This window comes from Mobula birostris, chromosome 22 (assembly GCF_030028105.1).
Source record: "Mobula birostris isolate sMobBir1 chromosome 22, sMobBir1.hap1, whole genome shotgun sequence".
Lineage (NCBI taxonomy): Eukaryota > Metazoa > Chordata > Chondrichthyes > Myliobatiformes > Myliobatidae > Mobula > Mobula birostris.
Window position 1 is genome coordinate 19,046,934 of NC_092391.1, and position 18,410 is coordinate 19,065,343.

General features: G+C 42.0%; 1 protein-coding gene across 1 annotated transcript in view; it reads right to left on the reverse strand.

Moving 5' to 3' along the window:
* Positions 1-6,005: 6,005 nt before the first annotated feature.
* Positions 6,006-18,410, reverse strand: part of LOC140186218 (kelch-like protein 20) — a 40,298-nt gene continuing 27,893 nt past the window's right edge. Inside the window, exons 8-11 of the mRNA XM_072240210.1 lie at positions 17,733-17,866; positions 13,683-13,891; positions 11,067-11,173; positions 6,006-7,296 (exon numbers count right to left, since the gene is read on the reverse strand). Coding sequence (XP_072096311.1) covers positions 7,212-7,296; positions 11,067-11,173; positions 13,683-13,891; positions 17,733-17,866 — 535 coding nt within the window. The 3' untranslated portion in view covers positions 6,006-7,211. The remainder of the gene's footprint in view (positions 7,297-11,066; positions 11,174-13,682; positions 13,892-17,732; positions 17,867-18,410) is intronic.

Here is an 18,410-nt window from a genome sequence, read left to right on the forward strand (position 1 = left end):
GTCCACTTAGAATACCACCATGAAGCTTAGAACATTAGGACTCCAAAGGTGTAGTGAATTCTTTTTTGTACTTCATTTCTTCAACAGGAAAAAGGCCCCAGTGAAAACACACAGTTCACCACAAGTTACAGTAAGCAGAATGGCACCTTTGGCTGGCAGCATTGACGTCTCCCAGGACTTACTGCCATTGAGTCTTCCAGTCATTCCAGGTCAGTTGATGCTAGTTCAAGTATGAAGTTTGTTTTTGCACACTAAACTTGGCCTACTGTAAGGCCAGAACTGACTTGAGCTTCCTTGAACCAAAATGACAGTTCTTAAATTGATTGGATGAATATTTGGAAGAGGGGAGTTGGTGGGTGGTGGTAGAGCTCTCATGCTTTTAAATCAGCGGTCCCCAACCACCGGGCTGCAAAGCATGTGCTACCGGGCGGTGAGGAAACGATATAATTTGGCGATATGAGTCAACTGCACCTTTCCTCATTCCTTGTCACGCACTGTTGAGTTTGGACACGTGAGGTCATTACTCGTGCATCATCCATGTCAGCGCAGGAAGAAGATCAACTCCTCGAGCTTGCAAATTACGCCGGGCTGAAAAGTATGTTTGACATAACATCTCTGCTGGCATTCTGAATCAAAGTCAAGGCTGAATATCCTGAGGCTGCCACGGAAGCACTGAAAGCGTTGCTTCCATTTCCAACATATCTCTGCAATGAATGCAACGAAAACTAAGCTGCGGAATAGACCGGACATAGGAAGCCCCGTTCGAGTATTGCTGTCTCCCATCACCCCTCGATAGCACTGTCATGTTGCAGGGAACAAGTATTCAGCAAGCGCAGGGCTCCCACTGATATTGGTGTGTTGCAATGATTTTATATGTTCATATGGGGAAAATGTGCTGTTGTTGACTTGTAAGTGACTTATAATTGACTTATCACTATATTCATGGGAGGAAAATATGTGCTGTGTTTAATATTAAATTTGTTGGATAAACCCTTTTTAGAAATGAAATTGAGTGTATTAGCCACTTATAAGTGACATAATTCTTAGCACCTATATTCTGGTCGTGACTAACACCCCCCCACCCCCAAACAGAATCGCCAAAAACGATGTAGAAAAAAATGGGCATGTACACACATGCGCACACAGATGCCCGTGCAAGGCTTCATGTTGGGGACCCCTGCTTTAAATGCAAGATGGTAGAAAGGGGTCTTATTCTCAAAGAACATCTATCTATTTAGAAACGGTGCTGAACAGGCCTTTCAGGCCCCAATGAGCCGCACTGCCCAGCAACTGACCTATTTAACACTAGCCTAATTGCAGGATAATTTACTAATCAGTATGTCTTTGGACTGTGGGAGGAAACCCACATGGTCACAGGAATAACATATGAACTCCTTAAGAGGGTGCCAGAATTGAACTCTGAACTCCAGATTGCTCCGAACTGTGATAGCACTGCGTTACCATAGCAATGCCCCCACACCAGTAGTTTATCAGAATTATTACTAGAACATAGAAAATCTACAGCACATTACAGGCCCTTAGGCCCACAATGTTGTACCGACCATGTAACCTATTCTAGCAAATGAACATGAAGATTCAGCATCTGGTGTAACACTTGGAAAAGAATAATTTAAAACAATTGAACCAGAGCCTGTATTGCATTAGTGTAATGCTTAATTATGTACTGCTGGATGCTGCTTCGTTTTAACTATGCTGTAGAGGATTGTAATGATCACCTACTTGTGCTTTGCAGTTCATATTGTAAATTTTAATGACATTTCTGTTGTAGAAAATCCAGCAGTAATGCCTTTTACTGGCTCTTCTGAGCAGAATGTGACACCTCTGACCAGCTACCTCCCTGACAAGTGGTTTCCGATGCTCCCCGGTGTGTTAGAAGACCAGCCTGGACAAAATCTTACAAGTTGTAAGGCTGTTCCAGTTCAACACAATGGGTTTGTCTTTCATTCTTCTCTCCTTCCCCCCCCCCCCCCTAAAATTTGAGATTGGTGTAAGATTCTTGGGTTTAACTGTTGTTAATCTCAGTTTTCCAGGGGGAATAGCAACTCAATTACCTCATCAGTCCTTCACTAATCTGGAGCCACAGGATATTGTTCAAGGTAAACTTCAATCATTGTGATGCAGCAAATTCAACAGCTTACTGTTGGCAATTTTCCCTCAAAATGAAGAGAATACTTTTTCACCCACTTGGTACCCTTGCTATCTCAGGAGTGTGCCCAAGATGGTACCTGTGCCCCACTGCTCTCTACATGTCTTGTAGTTCCATACAATGACTGATTTAAAAAAAAAAAAAAAAATTCTCCTGGTTGAGATCTTCCAATTTCAGCATAGTGGCAGTAAGCACTGACAACCAGTTCCTGGCTTTGGACACCTGCTTTCCCAATTCCCTTGCAGAGGCTTACTCGTACTTCCATCAGTACTCTTCTGAGGAGATGTATTCCATTTAAGACACCAGAAGGGAGTTGGCATGCATGGTACCACCAGCCCAATGGTGGTAAAAATCCAATTGTACCAGTGAATTTTGATGCACCTCCATCTAGTATGCACTTGTAGTATCGACTGAGTAACTGGTTGTCCATTGTATCCTATGACAGTTGACACCTCTGCAGGGGAGGTTTTTAAAGTGGGGGGAAAAAACTGTTGCACTGGGGCAGTTCCACTCTCTTGACCCTGAAGTCTGGGTCCAGTGGTATGAGTAGTCATGACAACTGGGGTTTTCCTTGGTTGCCATGGATGAACTTGACTGCCTTGTCAAGCCCTTCATTCTCCATAGAACATTGCAGAACCACCTTGCATGCTGTTGGATCTCACTGCTGATCTCATCTTCCCAGTCTGGTGAAGATGACTTTGCATGCTAGGACAGGCATGTCCCCATCTCATTGGGGTAAGAGGCCCACAAGGTACCCTCATAGTATAAGGGTGTCACATTTCCTACACCAATCTCCTATTCTGCTTTAACTTGTCAGTATCAATATCAAACTTGTGGAGACTTAATTCTTCCTCACCTGTATCCTGCAGAAATGCAGATATTTGCTGTATGTGCCTACCTGTCATCTTGCACATCCTCAACAGTGAATTTGTCAAGAAGGAAATGAATAAAGTAAGGGTGGAATGGGCAGAAAATTGTAATTCCATTTAAATTGCTTCACTTTTATCCAATGACCACATTTCTTTGAACTTGCCAATCCATTCAAACTAACATGTCAAGTATCTCCTGGTAAACATAATTGGAAAGAATCTTTAAATTTCCAGTGATTGGAGGGAAGTATGAGGGGATGTCAGGTGAGGTGTGTGTGTGTGCGCGTGCCAGGGGTGGTGGTGGAGGCAGATACATTAGTTATTTAAGTTCTTTGACTGGCATACAGATACAAAAATGGAGGGTTATGTAGGATATAAGGGCTAGATTGATTTTAGAGTAGGTTTAAGGTGCCATCATTACATCATGGGTTGAAGGGCCTGTGCTGTAGTGTTCTATTTTCAGGGAGAAGGTAGAAGAATGGGGCTGAGAGGGATAATTTATTACTGATCTGCTTTGAAGGAATGGCAGAGGAGACGCTGGGCTGAAAGGAGCAGAATTAGGCCATCTGTCTTGCATTCAAATATTCCATTTACATTGAGCAATGAGGCACAGGTTTTACACTGGGCCTGTTGTATGGCAAATGCTGGGATCGGATATTGTCCATTCAACAGCTTTCCCTACAATGGGGGGAAAGAACCTAGGAATTCTCATTTCTGACATCTGTTTATACAAGCACCAGCCCTTGGTGTGTGCTACTACATAGGTGATTCCCACTCTGCACGCTACACAAAATAAATGTTTCAAATAGAACTCTCCACACTTTTCTCGTTGAGGGACACAGGATGCATTTCTCTCCATATTGGAGAACAGGATATGCTTTTCACCCCCTATCCATAGTTCAGTGTTAGCTTTGACACTAGATCCCTCAGTAGCCGTACAGCACAGAAATGAGTTCTCCCGTCTACCTTCAAGCACCCATCTAGAGTAAATCTGTTACTAGCACCATAGCTCTCGCTGTCTTTGCAATCCAACTGCTCCTCTAGATACTTAAGTGTAACTTCCAATGCACTCCAGATTCCAGCAATCGGCTGGGTGGGGAAAATGTTTCTTGGATCCCTCTCAAAACAGCTTGATTAGAAATATTTGGATCAGATTTCCCTCTGAACAAGTTTTTCTTTCCATAAATGCTGTCTAACCTGCAATGTTTCAGGTATTTTGTTTGTTTTTTAGCATCTACAGTTTCTATTTTTCATCCACGAGTATAATCTGATCTTTTTTACTGCCAAATACTTATTGCCTCTCACCTAAAATCAAGTTCTAACTCGCAGTTGACCTTTATTCCCCTTCCTCAGGGGAGGTGTCACTCTCCACACTGCAGAACCATTTACCACTAAATACTTCTGTAAGTAATGCTTTGTGACTGCCTTCAAATACTGCTGTCAACTCCACTCAGTGACCACTTTATTAGGTACACCTGCTCTGGTTGTTAATGCAAACATCTAATCGGCCAATCACGTGGCACATCTCAATGCATAAACGGGAGGGAACGTCGACTCAGACCATGAGAGGCCCGCATCGGGCATTTTCATGCCTTACAAGGTGCAGATTGGAAGTCTGTGTGGGGTGACACTCCTTGCACAGACACTAGAGTAATGTGTGATTAAGTGCCTTGCTCAAGGGCACAAACACACTGCCACAGCTGAGGCTCGAACTAGCGACCTTAAGATAACTAGATGAACGCCTTAACCACTTGGCCACATGCCCAACACAAATGCATAAGAGCATGCAGACATGGTCAAGAGGTTCAGTAGTTGTTCAGATCAAACACCAGAATGGGGAAGAAATGTGATTTAGGTGACTTTGACTGTGGCATGATTGGTGCCAGATGGGTGGTTTGAGTATATCAAACTGCTGATCTGGGATTTTCATGCACAACAGTCTCAAATTTATAGAGAATGGTGCGGTGGGGGAAAAGTTCAGTGAGCAAAAAATGCTTTAATGAGAGAGGTCGGATGAGAATGGCCAGACTGGTTGAAGCTGACAGTAACTCTTAACAGACATTACAACAGTGGTGTGCAGAAGAGCATCTCTGCATGCACAACACAAACCTTAAAGTGGATGGGCTACAGCAGCAGAAGATTCAGAACATGCACTGTGGCCACTTTGAGGTCCAGGAGGTAAAGTGGCCAATGAGTGTATCCTCTGCTCATTGGTCTTGATGTTTTACCTGTATCACTACAGGATTGTATATGCACCCAACTTTTAATGATCTTTGAATCTGAGTTATGTGAAATTGTGGTTTCTTTTAAACTCCTCACAGCTGACACAAGTTTGGCGACTTCTGCATCAACCATGGATCCAAATGGTTCTAACGACAGTTGGATTTCAGAAGCAAAACTAGCAACAGAAAAGCCATTTCCCATACCAGATTTTGATAGTCTGATGGGTGAGAATTGTTGGGAAACTGGCCAGAAGTGGAGACAACTGTGACATGATCAGCGTGCTGAAGAGACCACTGCAGTATGTGAACCTTTTACAACACATTTAATCTTGATTAATGAATAACTAAGTCTCCTGGGCACTAGTTGACTTCTACTAGTGGTCTAACCAAGATGTAAATGCTTGATACAGTGACTACATGAATTAATCCAGCTTCATCTAGATGTGAATTCTGATATACTTTTTATAAATAAATAAATAAATTAAGTTTGTGAAAGGGTATTCTACTGGATTACTTGAATGTTTTGAGGGAAATAGCTGTTTCTGGAACTTTGCTAGAGCAAACTGCTGTGCTTTAAGGGCTAAAAGCGATATTGCCTTGTTCTGATTATTTTCAATACTCATTTCTGAAGCTCAAACCTCCAGTATTGTAAAACTGGTTGTTGAAATAAAATTGTGAATCAATTGAGTAATAAGCTTGAGGTTCAAGTGTTTGTCAAACAAGGGTTCAGTTATTCCAAAACTGGTTTTCAACATGTCTGGTCTATTTTATTTAAATACTGTACAAGTCTTAAATGTACAACCGCAAACATCTCTTACAATGTTTCAATTAAGCATCTGGGTCATTAATCCATTACAATAGTAGTAGCATTCAATTAAATTTAATGGATACTTCATGTAGGGGTACAATGGAAATGCTACAACTTAATGGGAAGTGAAGTGCATTAGCCCTGGAATTGGTTCCCAAAATTAAACTAATAGTCTTGTCTTGGAGCTACAATGATATGTGGAGATTTCACTACTTAGCTCTACAGCTGAGGTAGTAACTTGCAGCTGTTAAAGCTTGAAGAAACAGTTGCATGAAGATATTTAAAAGTAGTGCAAGTTTTAGTTACCAGCTGTAAAGACACTATACCATTGTCTCAGGACTAAACTTGTGCATAAAATCTAAAGCACTTGTGATTGAAACTGAAAGTTTAACATTGCACAGGATAACCGAATTCTTGGTTTTGGTTAACTTGTGGAAATCCGACCGTACGTTTATCTAGCCAGTCGTGCTCTTTTAATGCAACCCTCACTTATTTGACCTCCAGGGGGGAAAATAAATTGAGTTAGGCATGACAGCTGCATTAAAGCTCAAATATAAAAGTGGACTGGCAAAGTTTAACACAATCCTGTCTTGCTTTATTTCTCCTAGTGCAAGCTTGCACATTTGCTTGTATTCAATGAGTTGGATGTACTGCATAATAGTATTTTAATAGATTTGTAATGCTTATTAGAATCACCAACTTGATTTTAATGCAAACTTTTGTCCAAAGCACAGTGCTCCCTGGATTATACTGACTTTCCTGTGCCTTTCTCAATGTTGTGCTGTTAACCTTTGCCTATAAAGAGCATTCAGCTATTATTTTCTTTGCGAGCTGCATAAACTGTGCTGGTTATAAGGCGTTCAACTGCCATGATGTTATTTCAAAAGCTTATAAATTGAGCATCTTTAAGAGTTGATTAATTTAAGGCCACTGGTTTCATTTCTCTAAGATTAATCGGATGCCTCTACTTATTCCTATTACAAATAGAAATGAAATGCCCATAGAAACATTAAAATGTACAAGTTTGCTTCATACCCAACTTGTTCCAGCAGGTACTCTTCCAGCAGATGGCATTTAAATGGACAGTCCAGTGCCTGGTGATGAATGGTAACAACATGCATACCAATCCTTTGGGAAGTGTCAGTTCACCAAATGTGGGACTCGCATTGTGTCATTTTCACCACTCCAACCCCACCACCAAGGCGTCTGTAGTTCATACTTCCGAATAATCTGAAATTGGGACAGTGTTTGATCCAACATGCAATGAGTAGGTGGAGAAAAAATAGGTCTTTACATTGTCTCAATAACATTTCATTTTCTATAGCACTTCAAATGGGCAGTGGATTTGTTGATTTAGTTTCTTTGTCTGGAGGAGTAGGTGTTAAATTAAGACCATAAGACATAGGAGCAGAATTAGGCCATTTGGCCCATTGAGTCTGCTCCACCATTTAATCATGGCTGATCCTTTTTACCACTCAGACCCACTCCCCAGCCTTCTCCCTGTAACTTTTGATGCCATGTCCAATCAAGAACCTATCAAGCTCTGCCTTAAATGTGCCCAATGACCTGGCCTCCACAGCTGCCTGTGGTAATAAATTCACCACCCTCTGGCTAAAAGTATCTCTGCATCTGTTTTAAATAGACACCCCTCTATCCTAAGGATGTGCCCTTTTGTCCTAGACTCTCCCACCATGGGAAACATCCTTTCCACATCTACTCTGTCTAGGCCTTTCAACATTTGAAAGGTTTCAATGAGATTGTTCTCCCCCAACCCCCCCAATCCTTCTGAATTCCAGCGAGTACAGACCCAGAGCCATCAAACACTCCTTGTATGATAATCCTTTCATTCCCAGAATCATCCTTGTGAACCTCCTGAACTCTCACCAATGTCAGCACATCTTTTCTTAGAGGAGCCCAAACCTGTTCACAATTCTCAAGCTGAGGCCTCACAAGTGCCTTATAAAGCATTGCATCCCTACTCTTGTATTCTAGACCTCTTGAAAAGAATGCTAACATTGCATTTGCCTTCCTCACCACTGCCTTGACCTGCAAATTAACCTTTAGGGTGTTCTGCATGAGGACTCCCAAGTCCTTTTGCATCTCAGATTCCTGGATTTTCTCCCCATTTATTTCTACTACCATAGTGCATGACCATGCATTGTCCAACATTGTATTTCATTTGCCACTCTTGCCCATTTTCCTAATCCAAGTCCTTCTGCAGCCTGTTTCCTCAACACTACCTGCCCCCTCCATCAATCTTTGTATTATCTGCACACTTGGCAATAAAGCCATCTATTCCATCATCTAAATCATTGATGTAGCATAAGAAGCAGTCCCAACACTAACCCCTGCAGTACACCACTTGTCACTAGCAGCTAACCAGAAAAGGATCATTTTATTCCCACTCACTGCCTCCTACCAATCAGCCAATGCTCTAACTGTGCCAGTAACTTTCCTGTAATACCATGGACTCTTAACTTGGTAAGCAGCCTCATGTAGGGCACCTTGTCAAAGGCCTTCTGAATGTCCAAACATCCACTGCATCCTTTTATCTAACCTATGTGTAATCTACTCAAAGAATTTCAATAGGTTTGTCAGGCAAGATTTTCCCTCGGAAACCATGCTGACTTCATATCCTATCCTGTCCTGTACTCCGTAACCTCCTCCTTGACAATTGACTCCAACAGCTTCCCAACCTCAGGTCAGGCTAACTGGTCTAAAATTTCATTTCTGCTGTTCTTTTCCTTAGAGTGGAGTGACATTTGCAATTTTCCAGTTCTCTGGCACCATGCCAGAGTCCAATGATTTTTGGAAGATAATTTCTAATGCTTCCACAATCTCTACCACTACCTCTTTCAGAACCTTGGGCTGCAGTTGATCTGCTCCGGGTGACTTGTGTACCCTTGGTGCTCAAAAAGCTGAAAGACTTTTCTCCCTTGTAACAGTAACTGCACTCACTTCTCTTCCCTCCCTCTTCAACACCTGGCACACTGCTAGTGTCTTCCACAGTGAAGACTGGTGCAAAGTACTCAGTTCATCAGCCATTTCTGACCTCTGCTATTATTTCTCCAGCTTCATTTTCTAGCGGTCCTATATCCACTCACAGCTCTTAATATTTTTTAAATACTTAGAAAAAGCTTTGATATCCTGTCTTCCCACTAATTTTTGCTTTGTATGCCCCCTCTTTTGCTTTTCCATTAGCTTTGACTTCCTTTGTCAGCCATGGTTGTACTATTTTGCCATTTGAGTATTTCTTTGTTTTTGGAATATATCTATCCTGCACCTTTCTCATTTTTCCCAGAACCACTCACCACTGCTGCTCTGTTGTCATTGCTGCCAGCATCTCCTTCCAATTCACTTTGGCTAACTCTTCTCCCATACCACTGTCATTTCCTTTACTCCACTGAAATATGCCAGACTTACTTTCTCCTGATCAAATTTCAAGTTGAACTCAATTGTATTGTGATCGCTGTCTCCTAGGGGTTCTTTTGCCTCAAGTTCCCTAATTGCCTCCAGTTCATTACACAACACTCAATCCAGAATAGCTGATCCCCTAGTAGAGTCAACAACAAACTGCTCTTAAAAAGCAATCTCATGAGATCCATTACCAACCTGATTTTTCTCAATCTCCCACGACCACCATAAACATTGCCCTTTTGACATGCCTTTTCCATCTCCTGTTGTAATCTATGGTCCATATCCCAGCTCTGTTGGGAGGCCTGTTAATAACTGCCATCGGGGTTCTTGCAGTTTCTTAGCTCGACCCCCAAGGATTCACCATCCTCCAATCCTATGTCACATCTTTCTACTGACTTGATGCCATTCTTTTTACCAGCAGAGCCATGCACCCCCCCCCCCCCTTCTGCTGACCTTCCTGTCCCTCCAATGCAATGTGCAACCTTGGACATTCAGCTCCCAACTACAATCGTCCTTTAGCTATGACTCAGTAATGGCTGCAACATTATGCCTGACAATCTGTAATAGTGCAACAAGATAATCTTGTACTCCTGCATTGAGATATAACACCAAGTACTGTACTTGTTACCACCTTTGATGCTGCATCCTTAATGCACTGGTACTCGTGCTGCTGGCTGCAGTTTTTTTTCCCTATCCTGACGGTCTGACTGCATGCTATCTTTGCTTTTTTAGCCATCCATCCTGTCTTGAGTCCCTTCACTCTGGTTCCCACCCCACTCCCCCACCAAATTAAGATATGCAAAAGGTGGTAATCTGTCTCATAGGTTCAGCAATTAAACTAACACAATCCAGAACTTGCATTGGGTTTGTTTAAACTATAAGGCATGCAAGGTGGTTTGATATTTTAATGGAATTAAGTGAGCAAGATGGCTTCACACTCTATAAGTATGTAGACATCCTGACCTCCTTTTCTGAATTTGAGTTCTTCTGCAAGAAGCTGCCACTTCAAGCCGTGTTAATTGGGATATGGGTTTCCTTGCTCTTACAACAAGGTATCAACCCCATTTATTGTTTTCTGTTTACCATAATGGCTGTATCAGCTGAAGGCTTATCAGGCTAAACAGCATCTGACCTCTTGGATGTAACAAGTAGTACTTCAAGTGGCATTTTCAAAAGCAGAATACCTCTCACTTCTGTATCATGTGAAATCCCAGCCATTTTATATATAGAACAGTAACCATGCTATATTGGATGAAATCAGCTGCAATTAAGATCAAATCCATTAGCAGTTCATTCTATGCTCTCACCAACCACCACCTTTGCCCTGTGCCCTCTCATTCTTGTCTTGCCAAGGTTAAGGGTGAAATATTTTTTAGGGGAGCCAGAAGATAGTGGAAGGAACTGCCAGCAGAAGTGATTTCAGCATTTAAGGGAAGTTTGGATAAGTACATGGATGACACAGAGCCATGGACAATGTGTGGGTCAAGGGATTAGGCAGAATATCAGTTTAGCACAGACTGGATGGACAGAAGGCTCTGATTCTAAGCTGTAGTGTTCTATGACTCGATAAGATTTGTTTATACCTCCATGTGTTTGCATCGGGGTCAAACACTTCAACGGTTTTTAAATAGGTCGTGCCATCAAAGCCGCCGACAGCCATCAGAAGTCCATTTACAACGGCAAGCCCAACCTGTATGGAGGAGTAAACAAGACACTTAATTGTCAGAAACATCAGCATTTACCTTATCATTTCTGATAAAACCCACTTGGATAACACTATGGTATCTTGCAAGTGTGTGCTTTTGTATATCAATTTGCTCAATGCAGGTACTGTAGTGTACCAGAATTTGGCAACTTTTATAGAAACAAATTCTGTTACCTGGTGGGTAATTAACATTCTATATTTCACCCAAGCTGAAGTGTCACGGTAGCATAACAGTCAGCGCAACGTTTCACAGCCGCAGCTCTAAGAGCGGGGTTTGATTTCTGCTGCTGTCTGTAGGGAGTTTGTACGTTCTCCCTGTAATTGCACTGATGCATTCCGGTGCTCCAGTTTCCTCCCCCATTACGACGATGTACCAGTAGGGTTAGTAAATTGTGGATGTGTTCAGTTGCTGCTGGAAGTGTGGCACCACTTGCATCCTGGCCAGCACAATCAATTTGACACGCATGATGCATTTCACTGTGTGTTTTGATGTACGTGTGACAAAGTTAGTCTAATCCAAACCTGAGGTGCATGCTTTTGAAGTACCTTTTTCAAAAGTGTCAGTGTTCACCGTGCTAGTGCAAACAATTTGTTCATTATGCTGACACCATCAGCAAGGCGTCACAGGAAGGAAGCCACCCTTCTGTAAATCTAAAACTTACCTTCTCATTAGAATCAAGTTATTCTGCCTAGTGCACCACAGGTCAACAATAACTTCAATTATAAAGACTTGTAAAAGAGCACAATGACCAAAGCTACCCCCTCACCCCCCACCCCTGTTCTGAGTGGAGGAAAGAGGCAATAAGGCAGAGAGTTGGGAGGTGGACTTCTAGGACCTTCAGCTGCCAAATGCCTTAATGGTAGATGGTCAATATGAGAGAATGCAATTATCTCAGAGGTATAAAGGGCTAGAGGAAACTGGACAAGGAACTGGAAAATGGGGTGAGATTATGAGTAGAACCCTGATGTGAGCTATAGTGTGGACAGCAGCTTTTTTTGATCTCAAGTATGTGGTGGGCAGAACAAAAGAAGCTAGCAGGTTGTTGGAATATTCAAGCCTCAAGGACAAAAATGTATAGGTGAATGTTTCATTGTAGATAGTGATAGAAATTTTGAGGAAATTACAAGCAGGGTAGACAAAGGAGATGTAATGGATGTGGTGTATTTAGATTTTCAGAAGACCTTTGACAAGGCACTGGACAGGAGGCTGCTTCGCAAGATAAGAACCCATGGAATTGGAAGGAAGTTACTAGCATAGGTGGAGTATTGGCTGGTCGGCAGAAAACAGAGTGGGAATAAAGAGATCCTATTCTGGTTGGCTGCCAGTTACCAGTGGAGTTCCACAGGGGTCGGTTTTGGGACCGCTGCTTTTTACAATGTATGTTAATGATTTGGACTATGAGATTAATAGATTTGTGGCTAAATTTGCAGATGATACAAAGGTAGATGGAGGAACAGGTAGTGTTGAGGAAACAGAGCCTGCAGAGAGACTTAGATAGTTTAGGGGAATGGGCAGAGAAGTGGCAAGTGAAATATAACGTTGGAAGTGTATGGTCATGCACTTCGGTGGAAGAAATAAATGGGCAGACTATTTAGATGGAGAGAAAATTCAAAATGCTGAGATGCAAAGGAACTTGGGAGTCATTGTGCAGGATACCCTAAAGGTTAACCACCAGGTTGAGTTGGTGGTGAAGAAGGTATTCATTTCTAAAGGTATAGAATATAAGAGCAGAGATGTGATGTTGAGGCTCTATAAGGTACTCGTGAGACCACACTTGGAGTACTGTGTGCAGTTTTGGGCTCCATATTTTAGAAAGGATATACTGACATCGGAGAGGGTTCAGAGAAGATTCATGAGAATGATTCCAGGAATGAAAGGGTTACTGTATGAGGAACGTCCGGCAGCTCTTGGGCTGTATTCCCTGGAGTTCAGGAGAATGAGGGGGGATCTCATAGAAACATTCTGAATATCAAAAGGCCTGAACAGATTAGATATGGAAAAGTTATTTCCCATGGTAGGGGAGCCTAGGACGAGAAGGCATGACTTCAGGATTGAAGGATGTCCATTTAGAACAGAGATGCCAAAAAATTACTTTATTCAGAGGGTGGTAAATCTGTGGAATTTGTTGCCATGAGTGGCTGTGGAGGCCAAGTCATTAGGTGCATTTAAGGCAGAGACAGACGGCATCAAAGGGTATGAGGAGAAGGCAGGGGAGCAGGGATGACTGGAAGAATTGGATCAGCCATGATTGAATGGCAGAGCAGACTCAATGGGCCGACTGGCCCTCTTCTGCTCCTATATCTTATGGTCTTAACTAGATTTAGTGAGATTTGGATACATGGTCCATACCTCATCAAATATTGTATAATACCAAAATAGTGAACAGATGAACAAATCAGGTTAGACAGAGGACGTTGCTTGGATTAATGGCAGTTACTTTCCAATGTTCAGTCTCAATTCTAACACTTACACACAATTTTAGTATTCACTTACTCCACTGCGTCTGGAAGTCATAGCAACCACTGGAGACCATTGACTGGTCCGAAGGTTGTATCGCTCAGCACTGCTGAGCTCTGTTGTGTCATCACGTCCTCCCACTGCGTAGATCATGTCCTGGAAGACAGCACAGCCAAGATGTTTCCGTCTTGTTCCCATAGGTGGACAAGGAGACCAACGGTTCTCCTGAGGAATGAAACGTTCAACTGGAAAGTACATGAACCCAAACAACAATGTCAGTGCAGTAAATGAGCAAAACAGGCTTTGTGTATATTTTTGTTTGGTAGCTCACATAATTTTAATTTTTTTTCAGTTGCACATTACTTAAGGTTTGCCCTAGGTATTCGCAAAGATGCCAGTTGCTTTTCCGCTATATATTAAAAAAACTATTCAAACAAGAAAATAATCTCATCAAAGGCTGGCTTTATATATAGAGGACTAGGATCAGCACAGAAGTTTTACAAGAGGTTGGACTAGAGTAGTTTAAGCAATTCCAGGCACATGAGAAATATCCTGAAAGATATAAAAGTATAACAGAGGGAGGAAGTACAAGGAAAGATAACTGGTATTAAATTACAACTTTCAAGATGACTTCCTCTGATAAACTAAAGTGTGCTTTAGAGTTTAATAGATTAAAATGTGACTTGATTTCATTTCAAGACATTAAGGGGAACTTCATGTGTTGGAAAGAAATTGTTTCTGCAGGTTGGAAAACCCAAGCCTTGTCTTTCAGGAGCAGGCAAGAAAGACTTCTTCCCACAGCTGGAGGTGGAATTCTGGAACTATCTTCTGCAAACCATCGATTATAGCACCATCAGTCAATTGAAAATTTGAGAATAATGGCTTCTATTTATTTTAAATATTGTGAGGGATTCTGAATAAAAGATATACAGTGTTGAATCACAGATCAGCTTTGACCTCATCAAATAGGGGAAAAACAGTTTTACACCCATTCCCATTACCCAAAGCATTCTATTTAAGCAGAGGTTGTTGAGACTCCACACAGCTGCAAGGTCTTTCATGCTGTCTAAGGCATACTGTCAATTTCTACACTGAAAAGTCTGAGGTTTCCCTGAGTTTACATAATTTATTTAGGCAGTAGCTCTCTGTCTAAGGCTGGGGTCCACAGACTCCTCAGTTAATGGTAGAGGTCCATGACATTAAAAAAGTTGTGATCTCTTGGTCTAACGCTTCTCCCTCCACTCCTTCCATAACTCATCTCCTTCCTCACGTCTCACCGACCAAAGCTGGTTTCTATACAACTTCCTCTGACTCAGTCTAAACGTACCAAATTGTGTAGATTTCCATATCCCTCTACAAATCTATTAACATCGCATTTCTTTAACTATAAGATCTGGTTCTAAAATCCATCTAAAACAGGCTCTATGAACTTATCAACAGGTTTCAAAAAACTTCAGACCGTGTTTTGGGATGCCCAGAGAAAATAATCCTGTGGTTTCCTTTTGTTCTCAAGTTCTTTTTCTGGCAGTAGACCACGATATTGACTCCTCCACAGGTTGATAGGATCTTGATTAGTAAAAGCCTCAAAAGTTATGGGGAGAAGGCTAGAGAATGGGGTTGAAAGGGAAAGTAAATCAGCCGTGATCAAATGGAGGAGCAGACTTGATGGGCTGAATGGCTTAATTATGCTCCTGAGTTTCATTTTCCTATATCCTTACCTGTGAAGAAAAATTACTTATTTTGGGGACTGCGGAATTCAAAGAAATGTAGAGCCTAAGGATGCAGCTTCTTGGAGGCTCACTACCAATTCATTGTCAGGACCAGAGGACCAGAAACCTGTCCAAGACCATCTGTACCAGTGAGAGGGAAACTAGACATGAAATGAGACTGGGTATCGCAACCCAAGTATAGGTGGATCCAACACCATAGCTCTAAACCTCCCATGAGTTTAGCAAGAATTACCACTGAACCAACAAAAGTTGGTATAGGAGTTGAATAAGTGTCAAAAGATATTGGATCAAGTCTAGATTCACGCTGTGTCTAATCTGAAGTACAGAAGACAACCTATACTTCCAGAGTATTCTTTGAATGCCTGAACTTTGAAGTAAAAACAGAAAAAAGCTGCGTATTTTGGCTGGACTGTTGTGACGCTTCTATTCTTGTTTTCTCACTCTCATAGTAAGGTGCAAAAATTTAAACTAACAAAAAACTTGGTCACATGTGCATCGAAACATTGAAACACCCAGTGAAATGCGTAGCTTGCATCAAATCATATCAATGAGGATTATCCTAGCGGCAGCCCACAGGAGTCACCACGCCAAGGTAATGTAGTTTTTTTGCACGACGCTATTACAGCTTAGGACGTTGCAGAGCTCGGAGTTTAATTCCAGCGCTGTCTGTAAGGAGTCTCTGTACGTCCTCCCCGTGGAATGAGTGGGTTTTGCCCGGGTGCTCCAGTTTCCTTCCAATCCAAAGACATACTGGGTAGATTAACTGGTAAATTGTCCTGTGATTAGGTTAGGGTAAAATCGGGATTGTACGGTCGCTGGAGTAGTGTGACTCAAAGGGCCTACTCCACACTGTTTTGCCAAGTATAGCACGCCCGCGATTCACCAGCACTAACCGTACACCTTTGGAACGTGAGAGGAAACCGAAGTTCTGGGAGAAAATCCACATGGCATGGGAAGAACATACAAACTCCTTACAGGCAGTGGCGAGAATTGAATCCTGATTGGTGATTGTTGATGCTGTAAAGCTACAGTGCTGCCCCAGATAATGTTCACTTTATTCAAAAAAACTGACGAGACAAGCGGGCATGCAGGTACAGCAGGCGGTGAAAAAGGCGAATGGTATGCTGGCATTTATAGCGAGAGGATTCGAGTACAGGAACAGGGAGGTACTACTACAGTTGTACAAGGCCTTGGTGAGACCACACCTGGAGTATCGTGTGCAGTTTTGGTCCCCTAATCTGAGGAAAGACATCCTTGCCATAGAGGGAGTACAAAGAAGGTTCACCAGATTGATTCCTAGGATGGCAGGACTTTCATATGAAGAAAGACTGGATGAACTGGGCTTGTACTCATTGGAATTTAGAAGATTGAGGGGGGATCTGATTGAAACGTATAAAATCCTAAAGGGATTGGACAGGCTAGATGCAGGAAGATTGTTTCCGATGTTGGGGAAGTCCAGAACGAGGGGCCACAGTTTGAGGATAGAGGGGAAGCCTTTTAGGACCGAGATTAGGAAAAACTTCTTCACACAGAGAGTGGTGAATCTGTGGAATTCTCTGCCACAGGAAACAGTTGAGGCCAGTTCATTGGCTATATTTAAGAGGGAGTTAGATATGGCCCTTGTGGCTACGGGGGTCAGGGGGTATGGAGGGAAGGCTGGGGCAGGGTTCTGAGTTGGATGATCAGCCATGATCATAATAAATGGCGGTGCAGGCTCATAGGGTCGAATGGCCTACTCCTGCACCTATTTTCTATGTTTCTATGTTTCTATATAAGCTGTATGAATGGAAATGGTTCGCTGAAGTTGCATATTAAGAATCTTAGACTTTGGTTACTTAAGGTCATATCACTTTTCCAATACATTTACAGGCTTATAACATTATCTTAGAATTCATAGACATGTGACGTGAAATGAACTAAATCAGGATAAAATGCTCAAAACTTATGCAACATTTTAATATCACCCGTTGAAGCATGAACATGTGATCAGATCAACACCCCTTGAATTCCTCGTTTACTAGTATTATACTATTTTTCCGTTCAATTTACACCATTTACAATCTGAATAAAACAAGTTAACAGTTATTTAAGGCCATTACCCACACAGCAAGGATGAACAATTAAGTTCCTTTCAGATACCAGTTGCAGGTATCTGAAAGGAACTTAAGGTATGTTCTTCCTGATCTTTGTAGGGAAAATGTTCCTTTTCCATCTTCATTGCCTACCAGAGCCTGTCGACATTGGCTTTAGAACAATGCACTATTCTTCTGCTACTTCTACAGATGCTTGGACCAGTCTAATGCACAATGACAACTGTTCACTGGCTTTAGAAGGAATCCATTCCCAATAACATTACCTGTATTCAATGGAGATGTTCCATCAGAGCCCCCTGTAGCATAAAGATGTCCACCAAGAACTGCCACAGCTACCCCGAGACGACGAGTACTCATAGGTGCTACTCTCATCCATTTATTTTCCTTAGGATCAAACCTGGTAAGATAAGTGTGCTACAAATCAGATTTCCTCTATAAATCTCAGCGTATCAAGTCCAACAAGTCGTCTTCTTCTGCGACTGCATTTTCTACCAATTGTTTCACCTTCTGAACGTTTTTTTTCCTAGATTTCCACTAGCCTTCTGGCAGTCTTTGTGTTCATTTTTTACTTGAGTCTAGACTAAGTGCTGCCAAGTATGTGGGTGTAAAGAATATAATGATCAAGTCCAATTTATTCCAACAAAGGAAATTCAGTAATGCTCACAGGATAGATATCAGGCACATGGCCTTAACTTGTTTCCTCTCTCCAAGCTTGGAAGTTATATCCTTTATAGAAATAATGCTATGATATAATGAAATGATACAAACAACGAGTCCTGATGAAGGGTCTCGGCCTGAAACGTCGACTGTACCTCTTCCTAGAGATGCTGCCTGGCCTGCTGCGTTCACCAGCAACTTTGATGTGTGTTGCATGAAATGATACAAGTTGGTTCTCTCCTTGTATGTGTGACTGAGCCACAAGCTTGAACCCTTGGAAGAAA